This window comes from Gadus morhua, chromosome 8 (genome assembly GCF_902167405.1).
Source record: "Gadus morhua chromosome 8, gadMor3.0, whole genome shotgun sequence".
Classification (NCBI taxonomy): Eukaryota; Metazoa; Chordata; class Actinopteri; order Gadiformes; family Gadidae; genus Gadus; species Gadus morhua.
This window is the reverse complement of record NC_044055.1, coordinates 21,582,935-21,606,144: the sequence shown is the minus strand read 5'-3', so window position 1 is coordinate 21,606,144 and position 23,210 is coordinate 21,582,935. Positions and strand designations below refer to the sequence as shown.

Genomic DNA, 23,210 nt, shown 5'->3' with positions numbered 1-23,210 from the left:
CCACAAAGCCATACTGAGCACATCAGAACAAAGCACATGCAGTGATTTTATATGCGCAGATAATTTCTTAGGTCTCTACAGTCTCTAGCCCTAACGCCTATTCGCTTACGTTCAACGTCACGACGTGTGCCTAGACTCGCATACGTCAATACGTTGAACGTAAGGGGATGCTCCCATCTGTTGATAGGTTTTGGTACTTGTCGGTCGCCTTCGCTAACTGGTTAGCTGTCTTTGAGGAATTGTAGTTTAGTTAGGATCATATATTATATATATTTAAACATATATATATATATATTAATATATTGATACAAGTTAACGTTACAATGAACCACAGGCGCAATCCTAAATACTTCGAAGTGAAGCCACCCAGAGGAGCTGTCCCACGACATCCACCACGACAGGGAGGGTAAAGCTACCAAGATCTTTGATTTGAAGAGTTTTACATTGATGTTTGACTTCGTATGGGTTCTAACGTTATGTCTGAATGTGTATGTTTTTTTATAATGCTTCTGAACAACGATTATTATATTAAATAGTCGCTAACATGAACATGGTTTGTTTTTGTGGATAAATGCTGCACTGAAGAGAAGTGTGAATAGAAGTACTAGATGGCGTTGAATAACTTACAAACTTAGTTTTATTTAGCAATTGACTGATGCTCGTTTGTTGTCATCGAATCAAATCTTTCGATCTCCATAGACTATGCTTTAGGTCTGCTGCAACAAGCGTGATCAGTGTACCAACCAGCGCACCTAAAATACCATCTACAACACAGCCAGCCCCTAAACATACAGGTAATAATCACAAACCATCTACAATGCAGCCATCCCATAAACATACAGTAATATTCACATATCATCTACAACACAGCCAGCTCCTAAACATACAGGTAATATTCACATGCCTTCTACAACACAGCCAGCCCCTAAACATACAGTTGAGATTCACCGGGTATGGGTCGATGCTTGTCACCTTTTTGGGGAGATCAACAGAATACGCCTTGTAATAGTCATATAGATCAATCATCGGGCCACACTCAAGTTCACGTGTTAGAGATGGCTTACAGTCAAAATTATCCCCAAGGGAATGGTATTTTGGTGGCCTTCTAGGAAAAAAGTTGTTTATTGAGGCATGCCCCAATAATTGTTGAGGCATGCCTCAATAATGATACATAACGTTGGGAATTAAAGTTGTGTTGGTACAGGCTGCATGAATACACAAAATGCCAACTCCTTGAATTACATCTTCAAACCTCAGCCTCTTCTGGAGGACAGTGGAGGTCTCCCTGGGCCTCTACGTTCAAACCCACCGATGGATCCAGTCCTGAGGAGAACACATCTCAGGATCACAGCACAAGCAATGCAGAGGAGTAAGTCTTTGTAGTTATTAATTGTAGATGGTGTTTTATATGTATTTAGTGGACAATTTTAATTGACATTCTTGACATCTTTACAAAGTCAGGGTTTGATGGAGTACTAAGAAAGGCTTCCCCATCCCTCCAGGGTGGACCTCTACGACCCTTACGACCCGCTCTCGTCAGAGTCCGAGTCTGAGTTGGCGCAGAGGAAGCGGTGCGACCGCAACAGTCCCAAGAGAGACGTCGACCATCGGAGTCACTGGGAGATGGCCCAACCAAAGGAGACGGGCGCCCAGAGGTGGGACCGAGGTGCAGAGAGGCAGGAGTGCGGTGCAGAGAGGCGGGACCGAAGCGCAGAGAGGCGGGACCGAAGCGCAGAGAGGCGGGACCGAAGCGCAGAGAGGCGGGACAGAGACCCAGACGCCAGACTGCCAAATCATGACAGTCTCAGTCCAAGTGGTAGCCAACATCGCCGGGCTTCTAGCACTGGTGTTCCCAGGACCTATGACCAGATCTGTTACGACCCTGTTAGGCCCAATGAGAGATCCAGTCCTGAGGAACACAGTCTCAGGGAAGAGCGAGTCCCAGAAGTATGTGTTTCGCTATCCACTGCATGCTCTGGTTAGAACATGGATGATGTTGATGCAATCATCTGCATCTTTCAGTGAACTTCAAGATTAAGCGTTCAATGTAGTAAAGGGGACAAATAGTAAAGCTGTTAACACTAAGCAAAGTCAAATGTTGTTATTTGGCAATAATTAAACACTTTTTCGTCTCCTGCAGTTTGCCACAAATGTTGGGTTATCCACGCCAAACTTCCCCGCAGACGATCAGCTTCAGAAAGGATACTGTGAAACCGGTAAGCACCAGACAACGCAGATTCTGGGTCCATTTCCTGACATTCTCTCATCTGCCTTGACTTCATGTTAAGGGACAGTATCCCTATATCCTAATTATCCATCATCCACCGCCTGCATTTAGGGTACATTGGATAATGGCAGTTACTTGTAGCTTAGTTTGTGGTCATATTTATTTGTTTTAATTCATGGATTTATGATCTATGTGTTGGTTTTTTCATACGTGGCTTGGGGTACTTTGCTTCTGCTAATCCTACCATTTGTTGCTCTACAGGAGGGTCATCGGTGAACATGGCATCTCCCCGAGAGATTGCCATGAGCAGCAGAGCAATCACAGTGAAGGACGTGGAACAACAGTAGGACACCTAATACTAACTTAATAACTATCTCCCAAGTAACATTCATTTATTGAACAAATATAACTGTCGCAAACGTGCACATCGTCCTTGGTATGGGGAAACGTATGCACACCCTTGCTGCTGCTGCTGCTGCTGCTGCTACCATATGACAAGCAAAGGGAAAGACATTTGAGCCAGCTTATCAGATGCAGTTCATTAGTTAATCACTTAGAAGTGCCATCAACTCTACATGAACCTTTGACAGTTAGTCCAGAGAATCCATCTTTGTGTTGACACCATGACAAGGTGAAAACATTAACAAATGACTTTGTTGCTGCACATTAACAGAAAATCTTCTAAATTTTATTTCTACAGTCCGAAAAGATACAAAAAGCATTGAAATGACACATTCCCGCCTGTATTCTCTGTAATTCAAAGTGCGGGGAAGGAGGCATAACCAGGGTTTCACTGGCAAATTCTGTAAAATGTTACATTCTTTGCATTTTTCAAGTTCATCATAAAAACAATTGCAGCATGCATTGAAGGAGGCAGGACTTATTTATACAAAAAACGTCGGAGGAGACGTAAAAACGAGGTCCTGACTCACTGATGTCATTAAAGATCCCAGGGCACTTATCACAAAGAGTAGCCCAGTCAATCTCATTCAATCTGGCCCCCTAATCATCCTCCTGTATAATTGGCTGACTCATTAATTCCCTCACTCTCCACCTCAAGCTGGTGTGTGGTGAGAGCTGGTATTCTGGCGCAGATTGGCTGCCGTGCATCACCCAAGTGGTTGCTACACACTGGTAGTGGTGAGTGAGGTCCCCCCCTTCACCTTGGAGTGTCTAGAAAAGCGCTATATAAATTCGATCAATTCATTATTATTAAAAAGTAGATGACATGGCTTAGTTCAATTTGGCTAAAGTATGTAACAAATCTTTATGTTATTCATGTTGACATTTTTTCAGACCACTCCAATACAGCTGGACACGTTTTTGTAATGCTACTTCTGTGCCGGGACCTAAAGAGAAATTTGAACAAGACAACTTGTGTTTAGCCTTACAGCAGTGCCTCAGTGGATGGAGAATAGAATCCAGACCCATTTAACTTTATTCATTACTTCCTTGGCCCACTTGGTCCTTTATAGTGGTTAGATGGAGGTCCCTTGGACTAAACATATTATAACCTAGTCATAGGTTGCTGCTGCTGCCCATTATTTCCACCTCCATTTTCAAAAAGAAAAATGTCCAGCTGTAATGAAGAATATATAGGTGTGTTTTCTGCCATGCCCAGACAATATTCACTGGGATGATCAGCCTGCCGGTTGCCATGAGCAATCTGTTTTGAGAGATTAAGTGAAAGTTTTTTGTTGGGGCGTTTTGCAAGAAGTCGCTTGAGGAAGTTGTGGTGGCCAGGTGTGTCTCGTTCCGCTCCACTGCTGACCGGTTCCCCTTCAGTGCTGCACTCTGACGAGCATACACGTTGCCATTAGTTTCTTGAAGGCAATAGTATTTGGATCAAACTTCTTTGGTTGAGTTACTCTCATCCAAACGGGTCTGACATTTTTCGGCTGTTTACCTTGGCCTGAGTTGGGCATCTTCAAGCTCTTATTCGGCTGGTAGGGTTTCTTCAGCCATACCACTTAGAAGGCCTCATTTACACTGGGCTTCTCTGAAAAGTAAATTATTACAGCTACTTGCTGACATATTTATATGTGGCATTTGTGGCACAAATTGACATTTTTACTTGGTGTTGAACTTCATTTAAAATGTATTAAAGATAATAAACATCAAATGTAATGCAAACGTTGAGCTAGGAGTGATTTGAGACATGTTCTATTTGATTGCAATCTAATTGATCTCAAAAGTAATTGGATCCACCAATGAAAAGTATTCAGGTTGGTGTTTGCTACATGATCCAAAGATGATCCTCACCCTAACCCTTTTTTAAAGGTTAGCTTTGTTTTTGCGCACTGGCTGGTAGGGTGTCAACGTTTCCATCGTTCTGTGTGGTTTATCTCGTAGAAGCGCCTTCACCTGTGAGCTGTGTGAAGAGGAATGTGCCGGACTGGAGGGGCTGCAAGAGCACCTGGAGAGCAGGGGCCACTGGAACACCATGGAGCACATTCAGCAGCTGAACCACTACGACGACCTGACCATGGCCTTCCTACAGGTACTGAGCACCGAGTGGGGACGCACGGTGAGGGGAGAGGGCGTCCCAACCCACAGGCTGGCTTCCATCTCCAGTTAAATTAATGCAGGATCGCAGTTGACTTGCGGTCTGCTTTAATCAGCTAAAAAGCTGGTGGATGGCTATGGCAGTTGTTAAAAAAAAGGACTCAACCTGTAGCTGTTGAGAAAGTTACTCAACCTTTAGCCCTGGAATCGTACCTAAACCTTTTACATCATTAAGTCAGACATTCAGAAAGAAATGAAAAGTATGCAAAGTGGTTTTGATTGGGCCATGGTGATTTACAGTGGTACTCTTTACAACTCCTAGGAGGTCATGATGTTCAAAGTGAGACGGTGTTGCAGTGCTATGGTGGATCAGGACATCGAAGGTAGGGCAAGTGGAGAGCGCCCAAAATTGACATATTATCACATATATGTGATTATGGCTTGATGGCCAACCGTTTTTGTTTGCTCAGCGTTGAAGGAGACTGATCACATGAGCAGGGTGGATGTGCTCCACTGTGCTGTGTGTAGTGTCTACATCTCCACCTCGGCGACCTCCGTGAAGAACCATGTCGCCTCTATGGAACACCTCCATAACAAAAAGGTATGTAAGAGACCAGCTGGAATTCAGTACGCTCAACGGTTCTGATGAGCAGCTTCACCCAAAATGTAGTTGAATATGTAATACACTTGTCATTGTTAATTTAGTTTTTATCAAGCATTACTAATGGACTACAAAATATTGTGTTGCCGGATCTGAAACTAACATTTCATATTTTTCCTGTTGATGCAGTCATTTTCCTACCGGCAGAAACAGGAATGTCTTGACAAGGCTGCAGTTATGATCACCCTATTAAAACCCCAGTTTGAACAGTACCGTCAGGTAAATATCCACAGTAACAAGTCTAAAAACATTCAGAAAGTGCACCCATCAACGCTATAGGCCCAATGTTAGCTCTAGTTAGATCTAAAGAATACTTGAACATCAGATAGTAAGCAAATCCTTTCATATATTTATCTAGAGACGAAGCATGTGCTGTAATAACACATTTATCCCTTTCTTAGGGTGGCAATCCGTTTGAATGACTGGATCATCCTATGGCCTGGAGGAAGCTCAAGCCATAATGCTGTTTGCCACATACAGCTAAGGACAATACATATGTAGCGCTTTCCTTTTAAACTCAGAATACAATCTATGGCATTGATACCAGATATGTCCACTGCCAAGAAGGACGCTTTGAGACAAGGTGATACTCATGACTTGGGTTTGACGGATTCCGTCTTTTCAAACTTGCCTGGAGTGTCAAATTCAACTGTGAATTTGGAAACAGTTGAATGCGTCAGAGGCTGTTCCACGTCAATACCTTACTTTCCTGTATGTGTTAATATTATTTTCCCAATCCGTATCCTAGGTGGTTTGCAAAAATAAATCTTCTTTTAAATAAATTACATGAACCTAATTGCTCAACTTTTTATTTATAACATCACAAAAAGTTGAAAGCATTGTATCTGTGATATATATAGTACATTTAAAATTAAATTATTTAAAAACAGCATTTATTTTCCAACAGTTGTCTAAAACATTAAATATAGGTTGACAGTTACGAAGGGCAGCAAATATCTGCTCTCTGGTTGTCTGTTCATATCTTCATAATTTTTTTTGTTTTAGAAATCAATGCAGTGATTGTAATACTATAAACCCTATTCTATAACAGGAGTTGCCATACACACTTGCTGCTTTTCCAAACATTTCCTCACATTTTAGTTTTGAAAACAGTGATATTTTTTAAATGTGCAATTGCTTTTAAGTATTTCAATCAATAACTGCCCGTTAGCACTGGCTGAATGTTTGGAAATATGACACAATACAAAAGAGACTGTCCGTTACATAGACCTGTGTGTATTTAAATGTGAATAATGATAAAGAAGGTGTTCCCAAACTGGACATAAGTGATGTTTAAATCATTAGAAATCTTTGAGGTAAAAGTTGTCTTCATTAGAAATGGGTTCCACACTACATTACTGCATAAAAACTTTTTTTTTGGAATTGTGTTCCAATTTTCTGTTAGGTCTATTATTGGAAATAATTTCTAAAATGAAAGTCCATGATAATATATTCAACGTGTAAAATCTGTTAAAGGGGACCTATTATGCTTTTTTGACTTTTATGACCTATAAACGTTGTTATAATGATTGATAGTCATGTTTAACCATACACAAAAAACGATGTAGATTTTCGGGAAACTCTTCCTCTCATCTGGGTGCTTTCAGCATTCTCTGTCAACGCTCGGTTTCGTCCTTCTCCGCCCCCTCAGATTTGACCAGGCATATGGGGGCGCGGCAGGAGTGCCTCTACGTAGATGATTTCCCGGAAATGTGAACAAGTGAATCGCAAACGTTGTCCCGAGTGTTTAGCGCTCTGCACAGCCACCCCAGACTGTCAGCAGGGAATACGTCGAAATGCATGTACGTCATTATTTGACAATTTATTATGGTTAAACGTGACTATCAATCATTACAACAACGTTTATAGGTCATAAAAGTCAAAAAAGCGTAATAGGTCCCCTTTAAGCAATGTTGTACATTTTGGCCATACAGATGACTTGATGAAAGTAAAAGTGAAAGAACATCCATGTACAAAACACATAGTCAATGGACTTCCCATGAAGTACTCCTCACGGGCTTCACGAAGCAGCATGATGGGGGCCTGTGGAGGGGCCGTCCTGGTCCGGCCTGGGGCTGGAGGGGTCCCGGGGCTGCATGGACACCTCCACCATGCCCAGTCCGGTGTTGGGAACACCAGTGTTCATAATGTGTCTCTGTAAGTGTTTGATCCAGTCCTCCTGCACCGACAAGGGACCCTGGAAGACGAGGTCACAAAACCTGCAACGACAACCGCAAAGGATCCTCCATTTCAGCATTACTTTGTTCATTACACCATTAAAAAGGAATCGTATGGGTTTTTTGTGGTACTTAATCACAGGAAATGATACAGCGTTGCATTTAATTTTATACTTTTATGATGGAGAGATATGAGTGAAGGTATGGGAGTGAGAGGGGAGGACATGCAGCACAGGACCATGGGTATCAAACCCGGGCCACTGCGATCAGGACTGAGCCTTAATGGTACGCGCTCTACCCGGTGAGCAACCTGCATTTTCCTTTTAGTGTATCTTTTTACAGGAAGGTGGTATATTTAAGGGTGCAGCATGTAGGATTTAGTGGCATCTAGCAGTGAGGTTGCACATGACAACCAACTGAATACCTTTTCCCTTTCCTACCAGTATGTGAACCTACGGTAGCCTACACGGTAGAGCCCGACCGATTTATCGGCGGGCTGATATTAGGCATTTTCCAAACCATCGGTATCGGCATTTATAATGGCCAATTAATTAATATTTAAAAAAAAAAATGTTTTGTTTTTGTTCAAAGGACTGGGTTTCATATCTTAAGTTTTTTTTTTTTGTATTTTATTTATCAGAACTTTTGTCCTCTTTTCTGTTGTGACAATAAAACAATAAAATAAAGTTTATTTTTAAACTGCATTGCCTTATTATTTTAGTGAGGACTCATAAATAACTACAAATAACCAATGTTAGGGAAATCTGTTTGTTTTGTTACGTGTTTCTGGAATTTCTTTTTTAAATATATATCGGAATATTGGATTTTTAAATCAGCAAATATTTGTATCGTATCGGCCTTAAAAAACCTTTATCGGTCGGACTCTACTGTACGCGTCAGTAGGTATTCCAAAATGACTGACAGCATTGAGTAGTCAGGGGAGTTGGTTTCTTGATGGATTTATAATTAGTATTTAGTTATTTAGTCAGTGTAGAAACATGGCAGGCTCCGTGGAAGAGGACACGCTCCCTGTAGATACAAACTATTCACAAACAGGCATACAGAGAGCACAAGAGGGCATATGTAGAAGCTCTGAGGGATACACGGGCCAGGTTCTATTCCACCATCATAAATAACAGCCCCGGTAACTCCAAACAACGATCTTCAACAATTAACCACCTTCTCAAACCCCCTTCACCCTGCCACTCTGAGGCCACCGAGGAGAGGTGCAACATGCACATTACCTTTTTTAAACAAAAGGTTAATAACATCGGCTCACACCTCTCCATCACTGCTGTCTCACCCCACTAAACTGTTGACCCACTGTCTGAGACTGTCCAGCCCCTCAGCTCCTTCTCCAACATCACACAGGAAGAGGTGGAGGCCGTCATCAGAAAATTGAAACCGTCCACCTGTGCACTGGACCCCTTCCCTTCAGCCCTGCTGGAGACCAACATCTCCGCCGTCTCTCCACTCATCACCAAGATCATAAACCACTCCCTCCTGGCTGGCCATATCCCACCTGCATTAAAAACTGCTGTCATCAGACCACTATTGAAAAAACCCACCCTGGATCGAGAAGTTCTCTCCAACTACAGGCCCATCTTCAATCTTCCGCTCCTGTCAAAGGCTCTAGAGAAAACAGTTGCAGCACAACTTCAGGATCACCTCATAAAATAATATGTTTGAGAAATTTCAGTCTGGTTTCCGCCCTGGCCATAGTACAGAAAATGCTTTGGTCAGGGTCACGACGACGACCTCCTGATGGCGGCAGACACCGGTTCCCCATCACTCCTCATCCTCTTGGATTTAACAGCTGCTTTTAACACTGTCGACCACAATATCCTCCTCCACCGCCTGCAATACGTTGTGTGTATTTACAGGAAATACACACAACAGGTTCACTTCTTACCTCACCGGCAGAACCGAGCACGTCGCCCTGGGCAAAGCAAAATCACACACCCACAGTTTGTGGGGCCCAACCCCAAGCCCTGGTGTCCCCCAGGGCTTGATGTTGGGCCCAACCCTTTTCTCCATCCACATGCTCCACCTGGGCAACGTCATCAGCAGGCATGGGTTATCTTATGCTATGCTGATGACGCACAGCTGTACCTCAGAACCACCCCCACTTCTTCTTGCCCCCTGCCATCATCCCCACTGACCACCAGCCTGGAGGAGATAAAGGCGAGGATGAAGCTCAACTTCATTAAATTAAACAGCTCTAAAACAGAAGCCATCCTCATCGGCACACCACATCAGCTCCGCTCCTCCGACATCACCAATATCACTTTCTCTGGCCAAAACATTCCCCCTTCCACATCTGTCACCAACCTGGGTGTTACTATGACACCCACATCAATCACCTCCGCAAGACCGCATTGTACCACCTCAAAACATTGCCACACTCCGGCCTACACTCACCCAGGCAGATGCAGAGAGGCTCGTCCACGCCTTTGTCTCCTCCAGGTTGGATTACTGCAATGCACTCCTCATCGGGATCTCTGACAAGAGCATCCAGAAGCTCCAGTACATACAAAACAGCGCTGCCAGGATCCTGATGAGGGTGCGCAAATATGAACACATCACCCCCATCCTCAAATCCCTTCACTGGCTCACTGTCACATTCAGAATTGAATTCCAGGTCTCCCTCCTCCAGGAGCTCCTCACCCCCCAGACCACCTCACGCACCCTTCGCTCTGCATCAGCACACACCCTAAGACCAAGCTCCGCACCATGGGCGATCGGGCATTCTCCGCTGCTGCCCCAAGACTATGGAACGCCTTCCCTGACCACCTGACGGCCCCACAGACTACAGCTATTTTTAAACTAAACCTTAAGACTTATCTTTTTAAAAAAGCCTTTTGCTAATTTTTTTTTTTTACTGTATATGTATTATTTGTTTTAACAACCCTTATTTTCTTTCTTAAACTTTGCTCTACAAATAAAATGTATTATTATTATTATTATTATTATTATTATTAAACGGCTCATTCTAAAAAGGTAAACTATTCTAATCTTTATGGGATTATACACTAATTATAAAAATGTACTAAAGATTCAATTCCATTTCTGCAAAGTCTTCTGCTAGAAGTCACCAGCAACGTCACACATTTAATAGTTCTGACTTCCTTTTTTTAAATATTGATTAAATATTTGATATAGCATACAAAGGTACGATAAACCCCATTTAAAAGAGATAAACGAGTAGAAGAAGGTAATTTGTAGCACTAAACGAGCTACAAATTACTACTAAATGTTGGTTGACAGTACAAATTACTTGTAAATAACTAATTTATGAGATCACTATACAACATCCTCTAGCTTGATTTTAATAATCTGAACTTTTGCCTATACGATGTTAAAGGGGAATTCCGGTGTAAAATGGATTTGGGATATGTTTTGTATGATAACGAGTTGAAAAGTTTGTTTTGGAGCACAAAAAACGCATATAGACGCTTTCTTCAGTTGGCTCTTTTTAGCCCTTTCTATCAAAACGCTATAAACTTGGAACGATGGGGGCACTGGTTATGGTAAAAACTAAATCGCTATTTTAAACCATTTAAAAGGCTAGAAGTAGCCCGACACTTCTTTGGTAGTATAATAAGGGTCTTAACCTATAAAACGAGGCATTGAGAACTTTGTAAGTGCACAGATTGTTTATTAGAAAGTACATTTTATACACACAATACCATCAGTAGATCACCCGTCGACGCCATTTTGTTATCAAGACTCGATAAGTAGATTGACAAACACAGAGATTGTGACAGCCGTCAGCAACACGCAAGCTCTGTGTTCACCAATCTACTTATCTAGTCTTAAAAACATAATGGCGTCGACGGGTGATCTACTGATGGTATTGTGTGTATAAAATGTAATTTTTAATAAACAATCTGTACACTTACAAAGTTCTCAATGCCTCGTTTTATATGTTAAGACCCTTATTGTACTACCAAAGAAGTGTCGGACTACTTCTAGCCTTTTAAATGGTTTAAAATAGCGATTTCGTTTTTACCATAACCACTGCCCCCATTGTTCCAAGTTTATAGCGTTTTGTTAGAATCGGCTAAAAACAGCCAACTGAAGAAAGCGTCTATATGCGTTTTTTGTGCTCCAAAACGAACGTTTCAACTCATTATCATACAAAACATATCCCAAATCCGTTTTACACCGGAATTCCCCTTTAATAATGGGTTAATTGCATTTAGGGGCACCACAAGAGTAAGGTTGCATGCCTGTATTTTAGAAATACCCCTTATTATTCTCACACTGTTGAAACCAATTTCAAAAACGGTCTGATTTGCATTATGTCGCCTTAAGGCCCCCCTCCCGAGTAGCCCAGTCCGCTGTGATTGGTCAGCCAACCACTCAATTGGTCGCACACTTTGCTCGTGCGTCTGCAAATTCACACCCCGGAGAAGTTGTAAAAATTGCGGGTAGCCGGGAGGCGTGACATCTGTACTACAGCACCGCCTACTGCACAGCCTAACGTCACACTGTTACGGAAGTCAAGTTTGAGCGCAAATTAGCTGTTTCACACACTCATTGAGGGGCCTCTCGAGGGCACGAATACTCCCCCTGGCTCGGATAAAGATTTTTCTATTTTAGCAGACGTAAAACATGTATACCTATATATAACAGTCTCAAGCAAACGGAAACATTGAAGGAGCATTATGCCGCGTTTCCACAGCAGGGTGCGGAACGGATCGGATCGCAAAGGTGCGGTAGGGAGGGGGCGGTATAGCCCAGCTCAGTTCCGAGGTCGCGTTTCCACTGCCGACAGTACCCTTTGTGGTAGGCCGGATGTCGATCGCCGCGGCAGCTACGTAAACATCGTAAACAACGTCTTCCTCCCCAAGAATGCAGACGAACGTCTCCACCTCCTTGTTCGCCCAAGCAAGCGTTTTACGCGACATGTTAATTGTAAAGAATAATACCTCGAGGCTACTGTTTGTTTGTTTTTATCCCCGCGTCACCCGGAAGTGATGATTCTGTCGACCAATCAACGGAGGGGGTGTGTAGCTAGAATTTCCCGGGACCCTTTCAGGCGTCTCGTCTCGTTTTCGGTACCCCAACGGAGGAGTCCCGAGAACGAGGCCGGAACGGGTATGGCAAAGTCCGGGTCACGCCCACTTTTGGCGGTGGAAACTCGACCCGATCCGCACCTTTGCGATCCGATCCGTTCCGCACCCTGCAGTGGAAACGCGCCATTATATCACCCCTTTAGTACCTCACCGACTTTACTACAAGGCAAGATTTGAGGGCCGCCTGCTCCCTCCCTCCCTCCTCACCAGCACCATTGTGGAGTGTGGCATTCACACACCTGAGGTGGAGCTATGATAACACGAGACGGGCAGGATATATTAAGAGTTTTCCGGATAAATCAGACATCAGACCTTAACCCACTGTTCTAAAATCAAAATTGTCTAATACAGAGGCCGAATCAACCAAAAGAGATATTCTCACAGAGCATTTCACTTGCTGACAGATGGCTATGGCATTTCTAATAATTGGAAACCAAATTAGACACATATCTTACCAACAGCCCCTTTAACCATCTCTTATCTAAACAAATATTTCTGCCATTGTATAATGGTGTACCGAGGTCCAGTTGAGGGGAAACTGCAACCTGAAAGAACACAAATTTGACAAGAGCTGGACTTCTTTACCGGCATGTGAGTCGGTACATTTCTTCTGGAGTCTGTGGTAAGGGCAGTGTCTTCTTCTTTGAGCCAGGCCTTGACCGAGGTCTTCTTCCTTTGCAGTCAATCACTAAAGCAAATATGGTAAATTCTTATCAGTTAAGTCATACGAGCGACAACATCCACAATTACTTTTTACATTTTAAAATGCATTCCATCACAGTGGCCCTAAACATACTTACAAAATGTAATACTTTTATGAGGCGAAATTAACCCAAATTTGTAATACAATTTTAGAATCGCAGTAGGCCAGTGTTTCACGTCTCAAGTGGCCATAACAGCCAGGATTGCTTTATTTACCTTCAACATCTTTTAATGATATGGCTGGTTGGCCAAGACCCAAGGTATTTGTTGACATTGTCTATGTCGGCATGGAAATCAGCCTTGATTTTTGTTCAACTCATCACTTCTTACGGTGTAAATGCATTCTGAAATTGGGAAGCTAGAAAGCGATTGTTGTCCATTATATTCCGACTAAGCAGCTCCCATAGCTGTATCTCACAAAAGTGCATACAAACTGCCCTGGCTATGTAGTTTTCCTCAAACATGTTCATAAAACAAGTTTTGATTTTGTGCACTAGAAATGTTCAGTGTTAAACTTATTGGAGCCCAGTCTCTCGGACCATGCTGAGTGGCGCGAAAAACAAAGAATCCAAACTAGTGGATTACTTTTTTGTGGGTACTAGTGGAGTACCCTGCCTAGCCATGTTAGTTTGTATTCACTTGGGTCTTACAAAACCAAGACAAAGCTATGTTGGCCGGCCAATAAATGGGCCAGTTGGCTGGCCAACTGGCGGATTTACATCGAGACATAGCGAATATCAACAATTGACCTGGGGTCTTTGCAAATATGCCAAATCCTTTAAAGGGTTAGATGACAGGTACATGCTAAGCGTATTGCTGAAAAAAGTCACACAATCATCCACTATACCAGTTTGAAGCCAATGTTCTTCATGTACTTACTTGCTCCATCAAGTGAGGCATTCCTTTTTCGCTTTGCATACGCCCGCAAATGATTAGACAAGCTAACTCCACTGTGGAAAGATGCATTGCAGTGCATACAAACCTTTCGGTTGAACTCGCCTTTCTCTGATTAGACAGAAACACAAGAAAAATAAGTTAGAACAAACAAAAATGTCAACAGGGAGTATTTAGTCTCCATTCCTCAGCTAGTCAGGCAAGATAAACCATTCTACTAGAGATGTATCCTGCAGGCAAAACCTTTAATAGGTTTTGCCTGGGTTTTAGCAGCTCGGCAAGCAGAGTGCAACAGCCCCTCCAGAGCTTCCGTGCGAAACAGCGAGTATAAATGCCACGTTTTTTGACTGTCTGCGATCTTCACAAACGGCACATCATGGCGTAAATTGAAGCCATCTTTTTAAGAGATACCAATCTAGCCTGTATCCCATCCCATCGAGGACTCACAATTTAAAAAAAAAATATTACTTACCTGCTATCGAGTTTAGTAATGAAGCGTCAAGTCTTGATCCAGCACCATGTTCAGTATCTGAACAAACTGATAACGTGGATTTTGAAATTTGAGAAGAAGCCTTTATTCTTGGATCTTCTTGGCACTTTCTCTTCTTCAGAATCCCTATCAAGGCACTCGCACTCGAAAGAGATCCTTTAACCTCCAACTTGGTCTCAAGCTGCTTCTTTTCAGATGCAACTCCCAACAAAGAAAACTGGGGTTTGGAGAAGTGTGATTCGGCATCATTGGAGATGGTTGGAATATAATTATTTTTAAAGAGTCCAGTTAGAGAATGAGACCTGGCTAGCTTTGACGACTTACGAAACGAGAATTTATTTCGTTTCTTATTGAGTATTTGAATAGCCCTATTGACCTCTTTCTTGTCCCGCATCAGTTCTCGAAGTAAGCATAATGGGGTCTTGTTCTTTGATTTGATTGGTCTACCAAGCTGTTTCAAGTGGCCTCGGATGTGGTTGGACTGTCCAGTCCGGTTATCAAACTTGTCCCCACATAGTGGACAGGAATGGATCATCTCCAGGTCATCAGAGTTTTCTAGAGGGTCTGCAGGGGGTTCCAACAGTACTGCTGCAAAAAGAGAAAGCCAAGATCAGAACCGTCAAACAGTCACAGTATTATTGGTGCAGACTCAAATATACACAAAACTATCTCAATACCTTCTTCCAATTGTGGAATGGGAGAAATCCTGCGCCTCATGCGTGGCTTCTTGTCTCGAGAAGCCACATGTTCAGCAGGAACTACATGCCTCTCGTTGTAATTCAATCCAACCCGATGAAGGTGGCCTCTCACATGATTGGATAACCCAACACCAGACTCAAAGACTTCAGGGCAGTACGGACAGGATTTCGGCTCCAAATCTGACGAATCGTCCGTGTAGGATCCTTCCATTGTCATCGAGTGAGACTCAATGCTGTCTCCAAAGACCTCCGTTTCTATGCACTCTTCCTTGATATCAGTCTTTACTTCATCATCATTCCCGTCAGTCGTTATCTTATCAAACAACTTCTTAGATGCCTGCAGAACCCCTCTCATTGACATTCTCCTACTATATGTATAAATGTGCTTTTCTTCCTGCTTGACATCATCGTCATCGAAAAGGTTAGTGTTGGCAAGAGTTTCTTTGAATTTAAAAATGTCCTTCTCTTCACAGTTTGTGATCTCTTCTGAACGGTTTAACATCTTTGGACTTGGCAAATGTTTGGGTAAAATAAAGCATGAATCCTGTTCTGTGGTGTTTCGAAAAGGTGTTGACATTTTTCTTTTCGAAGGCGTCTTTTTAATGGCCTGATCTGAAGTTGACTTAGGTATTCTGTTGCTTTCAATGCCTTCCTCTGTGACACTGTACTCACAAGGATTTGCATCAGGCTTAGAAACACAAGTTTGCTTTTCACCATTTGAGGATGACCTGGTTTCTGGAAGCTTAGTTGCATGCATTCCTTGCAAATGATCTTGCAAATCATTATCATCGTTGTTAGACGAGTGTTTAGATGTAATGACATTGTCACTTTCTTTTTTCCGTTTTGCTTCAGTCTCTTTGTCATGTCTTTGTCGAGAAAGGAGAACGTCGATCGATTTGTCCAGCTTGGACTGGGTTTCTTGAGACTTGAGAAATCTCCTTGTCATCTTTTCATGCTTGAATAAATTGGAAACGTTACTTATCGAATTCGCTTTTTTTGAGGGGACGAATATTTTAGATTTTGTTGCAGAATGTTCCATTTTACAAGAGTCTTGCTTCTCAACAGGTAGCTGTGCATTTGTCTCAATCTCATGTAAGCTGTGTATTGACTCGTATTTCTCGATCGTCAGTTTATGACGACACTGAAGATGATTTCTAAAAACATTTTTACTGAAAACTCGGTATGAACAAATTGTGCAAGAGAAAACACCGGCCTCATCCCTGCCGCTATCCTTGTGCTGCGAAGTATTATGTCTCCGAAGCCCTCTCTCAGACACTGCGTGGAATTTACATTTTTCACATTTAAAACAACGCTTGCTCTTACTGTGTGTCAGGGCATGTTTAACAAAAGTATTCTGGCAGTTTGTTTGAAATGGGCATTGAGGGCAACAAAGTGCATTGTTTCCAGCCTTATTTGTATCAGACATAACGTTGATTTCATCAACTTGTCGTTTTCTTCTCTTCGTGTGAACAGCCATATGCTCTAAAAGGGAGCTGCTCTCTCTGAAAATATGTCCACATTCTTGGCATATAAAAGGACTAGGCGACATAAAGGAAAGATCTGAATGCAATTCCAAGTGCTGTTGCAAACTGATCTCTTTTCTGAACACGAGGTGACATTTCGAACATGGGTAGGATGATGGCTTAGGCTCCGAGGGAGAATTGACTGGAAGTCTTCCCTTCAAGGGTGAAAGCCTGTGACCTATATTATTATCAAAAGAGTTTAATGTTGGCGCATTGTATAAAATTTGCTTGATGGCCTTAACAGTTCCATTTGGATACTCTTTGTTCTCAGTTGATGAAGATTTGGAATGCATCCTCAGGTTTTGTACCTTGCTCATGGGGACAGAGTGTGCTTGGTCTTCTCCATCATGCGAGTCTTCAGATGATTTATGGCCTAGATTAGGGTAAAGATCTTCTGAGGGATCTACCATAACTACCATATCCATCTTACGTTTCCTCCTCTTTTGAGTTCTAGAAACCATAACTTCCTTTTGCATCTCCTCCCCTGGGGATTCGTCATGGTCATCCCACAAGAACTGCATGAACTCTTTGTGAGGGTCCCACTGAAGATCACGGGCACTGCTGAAGTCATCCAATGAGTCCTCAGGTGAATCAACGTCGAATCCCCATATTCCTGCAGTATCAATTTCCTGTACTGTTTTCAAGGGTGTGATGCTTTTCTCCTCCTCCTCTGTGCACAAGCTGTTGAGATCATGTGCCTGTGTAGCCCTATGCGAGGATGGTCCGTTTCCCAAGCCAACTGGGGACAACATTTCAGCGTTTGACAAAACATCAAGAACGCCGTTTTGTTTGGCAAGAGCAGGCTTGCCAAAAGAGTCTATGTAAGATAAGGCCGCTTGTGTCATTCTCACTGGTTCTTGAAGGAGTGTGAGGGCATTCATCTCGGGATCTGTATCTTTGTCATCTTCATCACAAGCTGCCAGGCATGACATTTCTGTGACCTTGACCTGCAAGAGAAAATTGGATGTTCTTATTCCATTACGAAAAATTACACCAATTTGTGTAGGGTTGTATAGTCCTATCCTTTATCTAGGGCCATATGATTTCCATAATGGGTAAATCGTGGCCGTAATCGCAGAATTTGGTACTAAAAATTTAATCATCTGTAAAACGTGGAATATTGCAGAATTTGCCAAATTCTCCATATTTGACTGAAATGGATACAATTTCTTAATCTAATCGAATCTACAGACGATAAAGCATAAATGCATAATTCAGAATTCAATTCCCTCCCCTTTTCAGAGAGGGAGGGGGATTTTGGTCGCATCATGACCTCACATCTTTGAGAACGAGGCCAACTAAGATGTCCAAGTCCTCTTAAACTAAAGATTTCGACCCCAACTCCTAAATTCAGAACAGAGCAATACTGGGACTATTATGAGTCCAGGGATAAACTGTTTTGCAAATTCTGTCGACATCATACTATTGATCCGACCCGTAAAAATATGTGTATGAAAAATATGTCTTAAAGTCTAAAGCCCGTGTGGAAAACAAGGAAAAGCACCGTGTCAGCCCGAGCTCTTATTCACGATTTTGTGGCTGTGGTCCGTAATTTGTTTGCTGTCCGCATGCAAATTGTGATATTCCAAACAACGAGATATCAAGGTGAAATAACGCAATGCTATCATTCCAGTGTTTCTCCCAATACTGTGTTGTTAAGGCGGCCGCCTTAACAACAATAGGGCCCCGCCTTGACTACCAATGTATAGTAAAAAATAATTTTTAATTATTATGCATTAACAAAGTAGAAAACTCTCGTAGGGAAAGAAAACATACTTCCATCAGGTGTAAAAAATAAAGATCAATAATGCATCAGTAATACTGTTCACAACAATGGTCGTGCCATAAAGCTTTTTGAATGGAATTGAAACGGAGACCCCCCCCCGCTCCTTGACCACCTTGACTAAGACATTTTCTGGGGGAAACACTGCATTCAGTAGTTACAAATAGTGCAATGTTGTGTTATATATTATTGAATCGTTGACATTATATTAATTCACATAAGTAGGCACTCTTTCTCATGATAAAATTAGCACGAATCGTAAATCACAGAATTCCGAATAAAATTAACGAATTGAATTTGGAGGGAAAAAATACGGATTTCGCAGAACTCTATGCTAGCCTAGATATCATGAACGTTCGGTTTTGAGAACGTCAGTGGGTTTTAGATCCACTCTTGGTCTGAATCCAACTCAGTTACGGCAGAGCCACAATACAAAGCGGATCGCCCTCTGGAATAGCCACGGAGAGCCACTTCAGGAAGCATTGCATAGTATATAGACAAACCACGTCGGGAATTCAGATTCTGTATTTTGTTCTGTGTTTAATATAATGGATCCCAGCAGATGATGCTGTGATGCGGGCCAAGGTTTAATAGGTTCACATTCAAAGCCTATCGAGCATTGAACATGAAAGTTGACAGTTGAAGTTGGAGCATTGCAGATAACATGTAAAAAACAGATTTATTTGCTTTTAGAGGATATGCCTGAATAAGTTTTTGGCCTTTTTAAGGCGAGACACGGCAGGTGAATACGATTTTTTTTTAACTTACAGATATCTTTATGAAACTTTACCGGTTGATTAGCCACATGATTAGAAGAAGAAAATGCATTGAATTGAGTTTTCTGTAATTGTATGTTAAGATATGCTAATTAGGCTATATCTAATAAAATATGCGCAAATATGCATACATTTTGAAACGAAGAATCGGACCATTGGAAAAAGCCAGGCTCCAAATTATTTTTTCATGTTGTTGCTATATTAAATCGAAAAATATTTACAAAGGGGATTATGGATATCTCCTTTCGTTATCCAGTTAATCAGAAAATACTGCCAATGCCTTAAAAAAATGTATTGCCGCCCTATTTTTATGCATAAAATGTCATGTAAATCAGGCCAAGAATGATATATCAACAAATCCCACTGTAAAAATCTTCATATAATAGGTGAGAATAAGATTCTAAAGTTTGGTGCATGTAGGTGCTACAGAAGTGGAGATTCCTTGCTTGGCGTGTGAGGAAAAACTCATTTTGAGAAAACGGCTTTTAAAGATTCTTATGGCAAAAGCCAACCAAGCTTGAGAGCATACCACGTGATACATTTGAATCAATCGTCCGGTCGGAAATCGAGTCCAGCCAATCAGATATCAGTTTTATGTTGTGCAGCAGATCGAGTGCTTTCCAATGATACCACGGAACACATATGACAGAGACCGGCTGTATTTGAAACGGTGCGTAATAAAGCAAACGTTTGGTGAATCTTCTGTAAAATTCAGAGGCGCAAGTTGACAAACTATAATAAAACAAACACCTAAATGTTTTTTTTCTTTTGTGCGAAACATTACATGTTAATGGTGCAAAATAGCCCAAAATATCAAAATTGACCAGTGACTGAAAAATCGATGATTTTGCCTGCCGTGTCACGCCTTAATAAAATGCCACGCAGACGACTTCTGTGAAAATGTTCAGTAAAGCCTGCCACACACATAAAGATAATCGGGCTGATTTTGCCCCGATTTTGCCCCTTCCGATCACGGACAGACATCGCCCGATTATCTTAAGCTCTTAAGATTATTTTATAAGATTCTCTTCTAGTGTGTGGTGTGTTAAGAGTGAAATTCGGCCGACAATCGGCTCCGAAATCAGTCGGCGCCGATAATCGTAAGTATTAAACATGTTCAATATTTACGATTATCGGCGGAGAACGTTGTGGTGTCAAATCGTCTTGTGTGGGGGGGAAGCCGACAATCGGGAGTCTCCAACGTGACGTAATATTGAATTTAACCAATAAAGAGCGAGCTGACTGAACACGGAATTATAACGAGCTATCTCCATGGCTACGATATCCCTGAATACCACCAATATGGCGAAGACAGTTAAAGTTAGATGGACCTCCGATATGGAGGATAAACTTGTCGAACATTGGAAAACACACGAGTGTTTGTACAATATTTGCTTTGGGATTTTTCAGTTAGGATTAATCCCAAAACCACCATCATGCAGTCTGTATCCAGCTGGTCCTCCATGAGTTTACACCGGTTTACACTCGCTCTTCTTCACTTCTTCTTGTAGTTAGTTCATTGACTATTTTTGGTGTGACTGCCCCCACAGGTCAGTCAGAGTACTACGTCAGATCACGTTTGTTCACGCGAGATTTCTTGCTTGAGGGACAAGATTCTAGTGCGTCTGAAGACAAATCTTTATGTGTGTGGTGTGCTGTGTTTGGAATATCGCAGGACACCACACACAATACGATCAAAACTGTTAATGTTAATGTTAATGTGTGGGGTCTCCACAGATAAAAAATCGGTTGAGATTTATAAAATCTTTATGTGTGTGGCAGGCTTTAGTTAAAACTAGCAGCCTTCCTTAAGTTGAGCGAGTTCAAAGTTGTGTATACCGGGGTGTTTTGACCTCCTGTCTTAAAGCATAATAAGTATTAAGTATTATTAGTCTCTTAATCTATATGATTATTAAAACAAACTACGGAGCCTTAAATATAATTGTTATTGATTATTAATGTTACTTGTAACGCAAAATAGCCTCTCACTCAATACATTAATCTGCAACCTCAAACCCCTGAAAATAGTGGATTGAGAAGTGCTTTTTCCCCTGATTAAATTACCACCAGCCATTGTCCGACCAATGTTAACTTGGTCAGACAAGTGCATATCGACCAACCAATCAGCCAACCGACCAGAATTTGAAATCCCTAGGGTCTAAGGCCTTTTCTGTCAAATTTGTTGAAATTCTAAATTCTATTCTATTCTCCAAATGTCTTCACCCGTGGGGGATAAACACCCCCACCTTTTTCCTAGAACTTCAGCCTAAAACAGTTTTCCTTTGATATAGTGTTGGTGTTCGAGGTTTGAGCTGCAACAGGTGGTTCACTTACACTTTTAAAAAAATCAATATATATTCTATTCTATCAATGAACTCAATTTCTAGCATATTATGCTATTTCAACAATTGATATTCGGTAACATAAATTTTAATGTTACATTTTTAGCTGGGGAACCTATTTGGTATGCCAACCTTTTACGATCAATGGAAAATCCGATTTCATATCATATTTAATTATTTGTCTATGCATGTATACGTACGCAAGTACTTCGGTACGTACAAAATAGAACAGCGACATCTTGAGGCGGTTTGCTAAAATGCAGTATTTAGTGCATCATCTTTTTTAAGTAGCCTGCAATCAAATATATCTTACGTATATAGAGTTGTGACCTTAGCCAACATTTCTCTTCCTCATTTTACGTTATAATCTCAAAGTGCACGGGTGTTACTAAACCAAGATAATGTAGATCACCTGTTAAGTAGATTGTAACAATGGATTGCAAGGTCGCAAGAAAAGGGAGCTTCGAGGGCAAATAAAAGTGTCAAACTAACTCGAGGAAATGATGGCAAAGAACCATCTTCTACACAACTGCAGACTACATCAACAATAGGCTTGCATGAGCAAAAGGGGGTTTATTCTCGAGCTAAAACTTTGAGCACAGTTCACTTGCATGCCAACACAATATAAAGTCACTATTCTTTTTTAGCAGCAACATCACAACAAATACATTATCAATTAGAAATCAGACAACCTGTGTCCCGTTGCATGTTCTTCCCGTTATTATCATGCTGTGTTGTTGGATGCAGCTTGCAGGATCTGCAGCCCATTCTATTTAGGCTCTGTACCACACCAAAGCCAAATCCTTAGACTAAACTACAACTAATGGGAATGGTGCCTCAACACTTACCATCCATACATCCCTATATTACTTAGAAACAAACGGATATTACCTCCGGACGTCGTTGATCGGGGCGCTCTTTATACGCTGCATTGAATTATTTCTTACTTTCGTCTTCCATCCATTTCACAGTCGCCATTTTCCGTGGTGGTCTAGTGTGGACCAGTCCATTTACTATAAAAGGGTTTACGTAAATACGGCTGTCACAGTACAACACGTATTTATTCTAATAATAAATTCGTCAGCATATTTAACCAAATGGGTTGTGTTTATTATCAACCATGCTATAGTTTGCTTTTATGCTGCTAATTTCGGGAATTGGCAAGAGGAACGGTTTGTCTGTCAAAGAAAATTCCCCAGAATGAAAAGATGGTATATTCCAGATGGGAGGCATAAAAAACCTGAGTTAATGACCCCCTCTTTAGAGGCAGCAGATTGCTTTTTAGGTTGAGGACGTTACATGTTTCCATACATTTAATAATACACACAGAACACATTAGGGCCAAATGACA

The 23,210-nt window shown here is 41.7% G+C and overlaps 2 protein-coding genes across 2 annotated transcripts; one reads left to right on the top strand and one right to left on the bottom strand.

The window, feature by feature from the left end:
* Positions 1-878: 878 nt before the first annotated feature.
* Positions 879-6,178, top strand: LOC115549628 (A-kinase anchor protein 8). Its single transcript, XM_030364946.1, has 10 exons — positions 879-889; positions 1,258-1,369; positions 1,503-1,947; positions 2,141-2,216; positions 2,489-2,570; positions 4,580-4,727; positions 5,055-5,115; positions 5,203-5,333; positions 5,523-5,612; positions 5,795-6,178. The coding sequence occupies exons 3-10, from the start codon at positions 1,624-1,626 to the stop codon at positions 5,813-5,815; spliced, it is 933 nt and encodes a 310-aa protein (XP_030220806.1). The 5' UTR covers positions 879-889; positions 1,258-1,369; positions 1,503-1,623; the 3' UTR covers positions 5,816-6,178.
* Positions 6,179-6,186: 8 nt separating this feature from the next.
* znf644a (zinc finger protein 644a) lies at positions 6,187-22,880 on the bottom strand. Its single transcript, XM_030364913.1, has 6 exons — positions 22,751-22,880; positions 15,415-17,905; positions 14,720-15,325; positions 14,233-14,358; positions 13,237-13,339; positions 6,187-7,612 (listed from the first exon to the last, which is right to left on the bottom strand). The coding sequence occupies exons 2-6, from the start codon at positions 17,888-17,890 to the stop codon at positions 7,414-7,416; spliced, it is 3,510 nt and encodes a 1,169-aa protein (XP_030220773.1). The 5' UTR covers positions 17,891-17,905; positions 22,751-22,880; the 3' UTR covers positions 6,187-7,413.
* Positions 22,881-23,210: the final 330 nt, after the last annotated feature.